The following is a 12168-nucleotide window of genomic DNA, read 5'->3' as shown; positions in this document are numbered from 1 at the left end:
AGGATAATTTACTTCAGCACTCTGGTCGGTGTAAGTCCGGTGCGGAATTCGTATCGACCAGCCATCGCTGCGATCCGAACTAGGTTCATTTCATTGGAAGGCGAACGCTCTATCTCTTGAACCACCACGGCTGTTTAAGTTGTATATGGAAAAAAAATTGTGCGTGGAGTCCCTCCGCGCGGAAGAAGTTAAACTTCGCAACCTGCGTTGTTAATTGCAGAAGAATCAGCAGTCATAGAAGGATCACTAGTTCTATTCAACGACTCTTTTTCCTGCTCCACTCGCTTCCGTGCTCTGTAATCACGGTAATATTGTGCATTTTCCCCTCTTGAACCAGTGGAAGTGCTTGTGGTTGCCTCATCGTCTCGCCCTGGGAAATGTATTTGTATTAATAATGTATGTGAATGCGTCATAATGTAATTTCAGAAGAGAAAATCTAACAATCATCTGATATTCACAAGAGACGTACCTTGACATAACCTTAAATCCGTCGCATTGTCCGTGGGATTGTTTTCACTCATTTTTTACAATTGTTATCCACTAAATTTGAAAATAAAAAATACTACCCTATTAAATTATATGTGTATCAAAACAAACTAAAAAAATATTTATAGAAAAACAATATTTTTATTATTTTTATGCTAGTGAGAACCAAAACAATATGGAAATGAATGAGGGAAAACTGGATCCTACCACGTGATTCCACGTGAAGTCGCATAAGAAGTATAACTTCAAAAAAATGCCTTATATGCATAACATGGCCTACAATGGCTGTATGTTTTAACAAGTGGACTCTGTTAAAAATGCTACAACTGGCCGATGTCTAGTTAAAAGATTTCTAAAATGCTCCGCTAGTTAAAAATTTTGCTGTATGCCCATCGATTTAAAGCTGGATGGGTTTCAACGCGGTTCTTCACAATGAAAGTTTAGAGCCTTAAGCACTGAGCTGCTGCGGTTTTTTGGTTTTTACATTCCCATGTAAATTATTTCTTCTTAAATTCGGTTACTTAAATCTATGATTAAGTTTTGGTGTTACAAGTGCTATTGGTAACAAACGGGTAACAAGCAACCTTAAAATACCTCTTTTTGTCAAAAAATAATTGTGCCAAGACTAATGCCGCAATGATACGAACGGTTCAAACGAAGAGATTTATAGATTTCATCAATCTTTTTTTCCTACTTTCGAAGCATTAAATTTTATGATAACTTACGAATTTATTTCGATTTTTATCTTTAATAATGAGATTACCAGTAATTCTCGAAATTTTCCAGTTTTGCGTGAAAAAAAACTATTGCAAGTAGCGAAATAATCAGTGAAGATGCATAGTAAATTGTTATTGCAGATTAAATTGTTTATGTAGATTAAATGACAGTTAAACATCAGTTTGGCTGCAAGTGTAAAAACCTTATTTATTTTAGTTGTTTCCTTATGTTAAAACTGGTATTAAAAGAAGTCCTCCATATGAGTTTGCGGTAAAAATCAGAGTAACGTGTGTAAATTTATTAAAAAAAATATAGCGGCTTTGACCAGGAATTTTTGTGTTTATTTATTTTAAAATTATAAGTATATACCCGCTGTGAAACTTTCATTATATGTAATCATGAAGTAATAATACGTTTTTCAATTTTAATGATTCATTATCATGCCGCAATCATACGTTGTTAAATTTTCACTTCGCAAAATATTTATAAACCAGCAATTGTTTTTAGTTTTTTTGCTGATATAACATCTTGGAGTTTTTTGCTTTCTAGCGATATTTTTTTTAATAATAAAAACTGCTAGCTTATCAACAAATATTTTTCTACGAAGCTCCATTATTTTCCAAATTAAAAATTTTTCACATAGATTTCCTTATCTTTTTCTTTCTCTAATTCTTTTTCCATTCTTTGTTTGTCAAAAAAATCACCCATTGTATACACAGCAAATACCATACAATTGAGTAAATTAACTAAATTACATATAAACTCCAGACAGTTATTAAACTTAGGCAGGTATTATGATCATTATACATTTTTCATTGTATTAAGTACAAATATTTTTAAAAAAATCATACAAGACTGCAGCTTTCCACGTTTGTAATACAGTTAAGATTCTATGTTGAAAACTTCTTGTAACAATTCAAAAAATTTGCAAAGGTGCAATCACAACTGAATGAATGATGTTCATTCGTGAATTATTTTTCTAGTTTATAATGATTGCTCAGTTAAATAAATTTTTATCTATATTACATTGTACATGAGTGTTATATTTTCCAACAGGTTCCTCCAAATATATCACGCATCAACAGTCATTTTGTGCACACCCACCAACCTCTAGATGTTGTTCAGCATCCACCAGTCAGGGAGTCTGTCATATTTTTTACACTACCACCGGGTGATTTTGTGATCATGCCATTTACCGCTCAGCCAAATTGTGAAACAAAGTTCTTACTCAGAATATTTACTGATGAAATGAGTAACATTTGGTAAAACTATTCATATTTATTATTTTTAATATTTTTCTCCCAATTATACATGATGTTCTCTAAAAACCACCCCACATATGCATTTTTAGAATCCTTATAAAAAATAGAAAAACAAAGTTTCACATTGGGAATCGTGAATTAACTGACAAAAAATTAAAAACGCTTACAATATCTGATCATCTAAAACATAGAAAGGCAAATGTAATAAACAACAAAACAGGTTTGATTGGAGGTTGAAAATTCAGCTGTTTCGAAAGGATCGTCTTTCAAATCCTTTCTGTTTCATATTCCCGTACCATGATTTATCATATTACGGAAGTACTTTTGGTTTTTCTTCGGTGAAATATTAGTTTGCGACCCCAGTTTTACTTCATTGTTTTAATTTTTGACGAAGATACTAAAAAAGCACATTAAAGGCTATCATTACACAGCACCATGTAAATAGTTTGTTTATAAACTGCAACACTCTAAATAAATTACTCATTATCAGGAATATATAAGGTTCTCTTACTTTGTATAATTCAAATAAAGGATGCGATGTAATCACTGCCCTTGAAATTTATTTTTAGAATAAAGACAATATTAGAGATCAACATAACTCTAGGATTTTAAAATTAACCTTACTTACAGCATTGTATAATTACAGCATTGTATATCTAAAATTAACCTTACATTCAGAACTTACAGCATTGAATTAGACTTACAAAACTTTGGCCGGCAATTCGTAAAATCTATTTCCATCATAAAATATTGTACCGTAATTTTTACAGTAATATTTATTAAAGATTCAGTGATTTTACAGTAATTAGCACACCCAAATGTGTAACTATTTTGTAACGCTGTTGAAGAACTGTACTAATTTATATGAAAATTTTTTGTAGGGAGGTAAACGATGAAAATATGATTTGCCGAGAATTAACATTTACCTTTAATGCAGATATGAATACTCTTCAGGTTTGATACATTTCATTTTCAATTCGAATTCATTTTATTTTTTCTCTCAATCGTTAACGAGAATAACAGCTCCAATTTTTAAATATTTCAGAAGGATTTTCCTGTGTTAACAAAGCTAATGCATAAAGTAAGTTTTACATTTTATATCACTTTACAAACAGCTTCAACAGCTGTCTATGGCGAACGTGATTATAAAATTGTTTTTATTAAACAAAAATTACACTGGGGAGCAAATTCTTAGATAATTTCTGATCTAAGAATTTGGAATCTTAGATAATTTTGTTTCGCTGATTTCAAATCTTCAATCAGTTTTTCTGTACAAACTACATTTTTATTTTTCAATTTTTCAAATGACATTTGGTCTATTGTTGTGTTGTCGAAATGTACAAGCTTAAAAACATTATATATGACAGGGGATTGAATAAATGTTGCGGGGGTTTCAAAGGGAGTTAAGGCACACCATCAGGATTAAAATTGCATAGGAACCCATGCCTAGAAATGTCATCATACGCCGCTAGGGGTGCTTCTCTATTATGAACTCTTTCATCGTGTGCTTTTGAGCAAGTCATAAAAAGGAAACGCACTTATTACATTTCTGGGCAGTTGTTCACATGCAATTTTAATCTTGATGATGTTTCTAGACTCCCCTAGAAGTTTGTCGTAAAATTTACATGACTTCCTGCTATATGTAACGTTTTTAAACTTTTATACTTGGACAAAAAATTCAATGAAAATGTCATTTTAATAAAAGCCTGCAACTTTAAGAGCAAAACTAGTTTTAAATTCACACCCGAATTAGTCAAAATCAAGTATTTCTATAAATGCAACAAAAAATGTGTTTCCCACTGTTATTTGTATTGTATGCACTTGTTCTTATTTAACATCACAAAACTACGATGAATCCTATTAGTAAAATTATTTGTAATAGCAATATTTGTGCTATTTAGTACATTATAAAATCTATTTCTTAATAATTTTCACTGCTTGAACACAGCTTCAAGCACCAAAATTGTTGCATTTTGAAATTGTGTAAGCTTTTCTTTTTGGTTAAAATATGATAGGCCAGTAAATTTAAGTTATACTTGCAGATTAAGTTAGCTACACATCACTATGTTGTAGATTTTGAGAGAATTTTAAATTTAAAATCATTTCATATTTTATTTTATAGATTCCTCCTGAAATAGATGCCTTAACATTACAAAAAATTTTGAGATCTAGTTGGAAGTGTAAGTTTTTGAAATTTTTCTTTATCAAATCACATACTGCTTGTTAAGAAACACACTTTATGCTTATTGTATAAAAAATGCAAAATATATTAATTTCCTAAAAAATGAGTTTTGTAATATAGTTTATTTTTAAAGAAATTACGCAATATGCTGCTTTTAAAAAACATGCCTTATACTCCTTTTTATAAACTACAAACTTTAAATTACCTGCTCAAAGATATATTGCAAAAATAAATTATTTTTAAACTGTTGTTTTTACATATCATAACAGTTATACTAAAGTATAGCTTATTATTTAACAAGTGTTTAATTCTTAGTATTGTGTGGTGTTATTTTTTACAGCTCTCAATTTGTTATGCGAGAAACCAAGCTTAGAACTCTGCCGAAATCTTATAATGTTAAGGGATGTATCCTTTTTTACAGTGAACATGTTTTATTTGGTTCATAAATTTTTTGTTAAAAGGAAAAATTTATTCTAAATTAAAGGTTCCGCAATCAATTTTAATTTCATGTACTGTAATAATGAATTGAGATATATATGCTGAAAATGTATTTAAACTGTAAATTTATAAAAATACACAATTTAATTACATTAAAATTTTAAAACAATAATTTTTTCATATTTACATGGGGAAAAACAATTCTGGTAAAATTAACGTGCTGTATGGTAATGACATTTATGGTAAAAAAAACTATAATTCTGGTTAATAAAACTAAAATATATCCTATTTAAACCATTCATTTGATATTTTTTCCTTTCATGTCTTAAAGGTTTTCCCAAAATGTTTTATTTTCAGAATTATAACCCTTATTACTTCTCAATTAGTAAAAAATACAAAACTGAAAAGTAAATTTAACCGATCATTTCTCATTATGTCATGCTGTAAGGTTTCATGATAAAATTATCAAATTTTGCAACATCAAATTAACAACTTTTATCACATATTTGGCTTAGCGGTGAAATTTACCGACTTCTTTGTGGTTTCTATAGAATCAGAAGCAAAATAACTTTTATCGTATTTTAGTAGATTTAACCATACTTTTTTCCCAGTGTATTTTATGTCGAAGCTTTTTCTGTAGTTTTGCCATGCATTTAATTTCATAGACACTCCTAATTAAAAAAAATATCCGCAATGATCTTTTAAAATTATTTATAAAAACATAGAATTATATAAATTTTAATGCGTTAGAATATCATTTAAAACTATTGAACTACTTGAGTATCGTTTTCCAGATTTTTACTTGTAGAATTTAAATACTTAGTGTTTAGTTTTACTGTTTTATGTAAAATTCATATAATAAGTTCTGAAAATTTTGAAGAAATTTTTCAAACTTTTATTTCATACTTTTTTAACTGAATTTACTCTACACTCTGTCAGTTTATATCAGTTATTAAAATACAGTTAGTTTTTCTACCACTGTAGTATAGTGCATATATATAGTGCATATATATAGAGTATGTAGTTGATCATAGTAAAAATCAAAGTGTTAAAGAAAGGATAATTTTAAAATTAATAACTTTATATTTCTTAACTATGTCTATAGCCTTTAATTACAGGTAAAATTAGTAGAAATGAGCTACCTGGATTGATTTATACTTTGCAATACTGGAGAGTAAGTTAGCACCCTTATTATTTTTTTCAAAGACGCATTTTTATTTTCAAAATATTTTTTTTCCATTTTATTGTCCTTATGTTTTTGTGATAAAGTATTATCAGGTCCTCAAATTATTCCCACATATTTGTATTATATTTTAGTTAATACTAATATGTGATGTAAATAGAAATATGAAGGAAATTTTCTTTGATGAGTACACAAATTTCATTTTTGATAAAATTTACTAATATTTCTGATTTGTCCAACTACAGACATACCACCCTTGCAGTATTCAAGAAATTTTTATTAAAACGACGTTTATATTAATTTAATATCTAATAAGAATAATACATTAAGATAAATATTAAAATTATTCAAATTTTAAGACTTACTAAGGTTACATATTTATTAAGGTTATTTATCTTTCAAGGTTACACCGCATTTTAAGGCATGTAGCGGTCGATTTTAAATATAGAATAGTAATTTGTTATATTTCATATATTTTTGCGAAAAACTTCCCAATAAAAGAGCAATTTTTTGTTTAAATGATTTCTTTTTAGTTTTTACAAATTCTCAAGCGTTTTTTTATGAATTTTCAAACATCATTTAAAGGGAAATACGTCAGAAGAACCTAAGGAAATATAAGGTTAAAGATATCTTAATTTGTGCTAATAAATAGATAAATAGACAAAATAACAAATCGACAAAATTATTAAAGAATTTTCAAAAATGTGACTGACGACAGTAATGAAAATAACCTAACTCGCTTAACATTTCACAGAATATTACTAACACAAAATATTTTGCTAAACTTTTATATTCCTTTCAAATGACTATGAGTATAATTATCTTTTTTTAAGGGAGGAAGAAGGTACATGTATAAATCTTTTTCGTATTAGTAAATTTAATAAATATTGCTGAATTCTTTTTACTTACACAGTGTGCATAATATTGTACCAACATCTAAATACAATATTAATACACAATGAATTAACAAATTGTCATGAAGGCAGATTAGATCCTCTATAAATGAATTTATTCGACTTGTTTTCATTAATTGAAATTCACAGTTACAGAAATATTGCATCAGGTCTGATCGTAACTATTTTTTATAAAACTTCATATTCAGTGATCTTTTTAAACATTAAATGTAGTCTTGGTAGTAATCTTAGATATATTTTAAAGGTTGCTTTTGCTAAGCACGATTCCAATAACAGAAGCAAATCAAGTAGTTTCAATTTTAGAAGTCTTCTATGGGATGCAGGTAAGGAAATTCTCCGGAAATCATCAATTTTATAGAAATTCTGCTTCTTAAAAAAATGGCCGTCATTTTTAATCAAATTTTAAATATTTAACAGGCGTAACTGTAAGCAACAAAGTTTTAGAATGTGCAGTTTTACGTTGTACTAAAAACAGCATCTTAACATCAGAAGCGTATTTATTGGCTCTAGTCAAACTATATTTGGCTCATGGTGAGTATTGTTTAATTCATTTTAAAAGTTTCAACTTGCTTTTTAAGAAGGTCGTCAGATCAGTGGTGCATTTACAAATACATTTGCAATCAGTGGTACATTTGCAATCAGTGGTACATTTACAATCAGTGGTACATGCTTACCAATTTATATTTTTTGCTTAAAAAATATTACGGTTACAAGAAGTGTAGGACAAGCAGATCATACGATATATGTAGTTATTTATTGTCTAATTAAAGTTTCCACCATTCTTTGTTTTCTTGATTACACTATAAAAAAATTCCAGATCAAATTAGGGTGATAATTACACCAGTACTTCTTACCATAAAATGTTAGGGAGCCAAAAATCCGATCTATCACAATTTTTACTGTAAAATCATTTTAATTAAATTATTATTAAAGTAAAAATTACAATGAAAATTTTACGGTAAAAATAGAATTTATTGTATGATGGATTTCATGGCTGATGGTGCTAACATTTTTCAGCCTCATTGGATCCGGAAATTTTTACAGTGCATACTTAGAAACCTATATCCCATCAACTTACATTCTTAAGCAGAAAATAAGAGTATATTTAATTTTTAGTACAAAATGCTTTTACATAATTTATTACTACTTAATAGGTTAGCCTATGCTTAAAACTTAGAGGGATTAATAAATTATGCAACAGCTGTATTTCTAGATCGTATTTCAATTGATATTTTTAATCGCAACGCTCAAGATATAATCAATAATCTTGAACCTGGTCATCGAAGTAAAGAAAGTAAGCATACAAGGGGTCTCCAAATGATATTTAAACAAGGAAATGACAAAGACGTTAACGAATCATATATGAAGATGGCGAGATAAAAATTAAAAAAGAAAAGAAGAAAAAAACAGTTTGTCTAACTTAAATATTAGTTTTTGACAACTGATGTCTATATCTTCTTTAGAAGGATTCTAAAACTATATTTTAAGGATGGTTAATACAGATTACCTCGTACTTTCATTATTTGATAAATGAATTATTTTAAAATTGAATTTGTGTTATCGGATTAATGAAAATTGGATTAAAGAGTCATTTTTAGTCAAATTTTAAAGCGAGAAAAAGAATTATCTAATAATTCATAAATCCAATAATTAACTTAAAGGTATATGTCACACTTTTATTGCATCGGGTAAACTTATGATGATAATTGTGTTTTGAGAGCTATTACATTTTGAAAATAATTAGATCAAATTCACATCCAAAAGAAAAAATTTAACTATTTTTTAATTTTACAAAACAAATTTCTAATTATGTCACTCACTGTGATTCGGTTATTGTTTTTTTACGAATTGATTATATGTATTTTTTCAATATTTCCTTGTTGAATTTAATTTCAAGTTAATAGTATCTAAAATTAAATTAAATAATAAATTTTGATAGAAATCTTTCAAGTATTCCTAATTTTCTGACATAAGTGTTATCTATTTCAATCTTACCACTAGAATAACAATTACTGAAATAAATCCTTAAAACCAAAATACTCCTGACTAATATTTAAGTAACTTCATCTCTTTGATAATTTTACTTAATTTATATTTGTTAAAAGCTTTTTTTTACATAAGTTTGGATTGAATGATTTGTATTTTGTATTTTACTTGTAGAGTTATTTCTTTATCATATTTTTAAAAATTATTTCAAGCTGTAACATTTCATCCACTTTTTTGGAAACTATTTATTTATTTTAGTTTAATATACTTAACTTGTTTCAACTTGGAAAATTTCTAAATTTATATTAAATGTATTTTTGATGTTTACTGTCACTATAAATTTCAGAGAGATTTGTGACAGTCGAGAAAAAGATGAAAGAAAACGCAATGACTTTGGAAGAGGTAATTTTGTTACTTTTATAATATTTTGGGATTATAACTTTTACTATAGATGCATTAATACTTTATTCTCCATATTATGTCACACTTTTATCATGCATAAAGCTTTTTATCATTCGTCATGACCATGTTTTACTTTTATCATACTTATTATATATAAGCCTTCTTCTTACTGAAGGAAAATATAATAAAGAAATGGGTCGTATCAAATCTTTTATGAAGAATAGTAAGCGTAGTGAAAGGTGGAAAATGAAAATTAACTACAGTGAGAAAACTTTGAATTAATAAAATTTTTAGTAGAGCTCTCATATAAATCAAATTTATATGCTTAATATAAAAATGATTTTTAAGAGTTAATTGTAAAAGTTATTAAGAATGAACAAAGTACTAAAGATATTAACATTAAAAGCCATAACAAAGAACGCGAAATAGAATAAAACCTTAAATATAATTTATTCAGAGTTGAAAGAAATTTTTATAATAAATGTCGTACTTCATATTTACCGTAAATCATATAAATCAGTACTAAGACAATTTTTTTCGGTTTTGATAAGTTTGATGAAAATATAAACTAGTAAAAATTATTTGTACATTTTTAAAAATTAAATAATATAATTATATGACAGTGCAATATTTGTTAAGTAATCTGAATTTAAACTCATAAATTGAAATCGAAATACGTCATTGCCTAAAGAGAAATTTCTGAATTTGTGAAATAAATTTTTTTCAATCCTATTGTTTATTAATTCGTAAGAATTAATTAATATTTACTTATTTATTTTATTTCTCTTTTTTCCAGATGATTCTATTAACAGTGTACTCTTAGCATACTCTTCTAATATTATTAAATCCTATTGTTTATTAATTCGTAAGAATTAATTAATACTTGTTTATTTATTTTATTTCTCTTTTTTTCCAGATGATTCTATTAACAGTGTACTCTTAGCACACTCTTCTAATAGAAGTCTTTATGTTCGAATCATATTATGCTTTGAATCAATTTTGGATATTTTTATTATCGATGAAGACTCGATTATAATTAAGACACCGATTATTGAGATTACATTCATTATAATTTATTCTAGTCATAGACATAAAATGTATGTTTTTTTATGTGATACATATATCAAATATTTATTATGCAAACTACATGAGAGAAGAACTTTAAACGGTAAGATTTTTGTTGTCAATGCTAAAATCCTTGCAATTTACAAGTAATGAGAGTGCATCTCAAAACTCTTGTGATAATTTCTAAATTTTATTTGTATTGATTCTTTAAGATCTTTTCACTTTTTTAAGCCATGGTTATAGATTTTTATATCATAACATTTTCTTTTCATCATAATAAGAGAGTATAATTATTTTTGTATTATTCATTAATATAATTTCATTCAAGCTCATTGTTTCTATAAAAAAAACTACGCTGTTTTGAGAAGCTGATAGTTTATAAGTTCTACATTTCATAGAGAATGATAAAAATAACATAAATTAAGTTAAAATTCCACTGCTAAAAATCGCCTAATGACAGTATGCGTAGCACTTTTAATTGCAGCAATTTGTTAAGTCCACTTAATTTAATTGTAAATTACTTTAGACAACTTATTACACTAAAATAGTTAATAATAAAAAAAATTCGATTCAATTATGGTTTGAGCAACATTTTTATTATTTAATTTAATTTTATATACTATTAACTTGAAATTTAATTCAACAAAGAAATATATATGAACAATTCGTAAAAAAACTAGTAACCGAATCACAGTAAGTGGAATAATTTGAAATTCGTAAAATTGAAAAATAGTTAAATTTTTTTCTTTTCGATGTGACTTTGATCTAATTATTTTCAAAATTTAATAACTTTCAAATCACATCTTAAGTTTACCCGATGCAATAAGTGTGAGACGCATACCTTCAACTTAATTATTGGTATTCCTCCAAATACCGAAAAGAAAATAAAGGAAAATATTTAATCCTAGATAAAGTTTACTTATAATTCAAATAAGTTAGTCAATTGTGAATTAAAATAAGGTCTTTGTGCCATTTGAAATAAAACCAAATTTTATTTAAGGTTAAATTTCTATGTCCTTTATGATATTAAAATAAAAAAGAAAGTTTCACTAAACTACTAAAATTGATAAAATGCATTTTGTCTAATAAATATTAACTATCAATCATATTTGTAAATTAAATTCATTAATTTGATGTGCAAACTTTAGTACTCTCCTAATTCAGTAAATATTTGAAATTATTCTCATTATGAATACTAGGAAATCATTAATATATTTGGTTTTTCAATTTCGATGTATTTATTACATTTAATAATTTGTAATAAAATAAATTAAAAAATAGTGTTTCAGTGTTTTTTATTTTTATTCAATTTTACTTAAAAATATTTACATACATCAACAGTATTTTTTCCTAATCGAAATCAACGACTGTATTATAAGCTAAATATATAATTTAATTAAAATGTTTTAAAAGGTTTTTTCATTATATGTTCGAAGCATTTTATATATCTTAATGTGCAATCAAATTAAATTATCATGTATAAAATCAACACAATTTATGTGTACATAAATAAATAAATATTTAAAAAAATTG

The 12168-nt window shown here is 26.6% G+C and overlaps 1 protein-coding gene across 2 annotated transcripts in view; it reads left to right on the top strand.

The window, feature by feature from the left end:
* Nucleotides 1-12168, top strand: part of LOC107438379 (calpain-9) — an 80700-nt gene extending 68532 nt beyond the window's left edge. Inside the window, exons 10-19 of one of the 2 annotated variants that reach the window (XM_087166036.1) lie at nt 2260-2465; nt 3347-3419; nt 3511-3546; nt 4588-4645; nt 4988-5052; nt 6191-6259; nt 7427-7505; nt 7600-7713; nt 9515-9570; nt 10487-12168. In XM_087166036.1, the coding sequence (XP_087022162.1) occupies nt 2260-2465; nt 3347-3419; nt 3511-3546; nt 4588-4645; nt 4988-5052; nt 6191-6259; nt 7427-7505; nt 7600-7713; nt 9515-9570; nt 10487-10513 (783 nt within the window). In that variant the 3' untranslated portion in view covers nt 10514-12168. Of the gene's footprint in view, nt 1-2259; nt 2466-3346; nt 3420-3510; nt 3547-4587; nt 4646-4987; nt 5053-6190; nt 6260-7426; nt 7506-7599; nt 7714-9514; nt 9571-10366; nt 10426-10486 lie in introns of those variants that run through there. The other variant, XM_087166037.1, reaches the window with a different exon arrangement.

This window comes from Parasteatoda tepidariorum, chromosome 6 (assembly GCF_982258835.1).
Source record: "Parasteatoda tepidariorum strain Cologne lab strain chromosome 6, Ptep-v5.0, whole genome shotgun sequence".
In the NCBI taxonomy this organism is placed as follows: domain Eukaryota; kingdom Metazoa; phylum Arthropoda; class Arachnida; order Araneae; family Theridiidae; genus Parasteatoda; species Parasteatoda tepidariorum.
The sequence above is the reverse complement of the archived record's forward strand: the minus strand, read 5'-3'. Positions and strand labels throughout refer to the sequence as shown.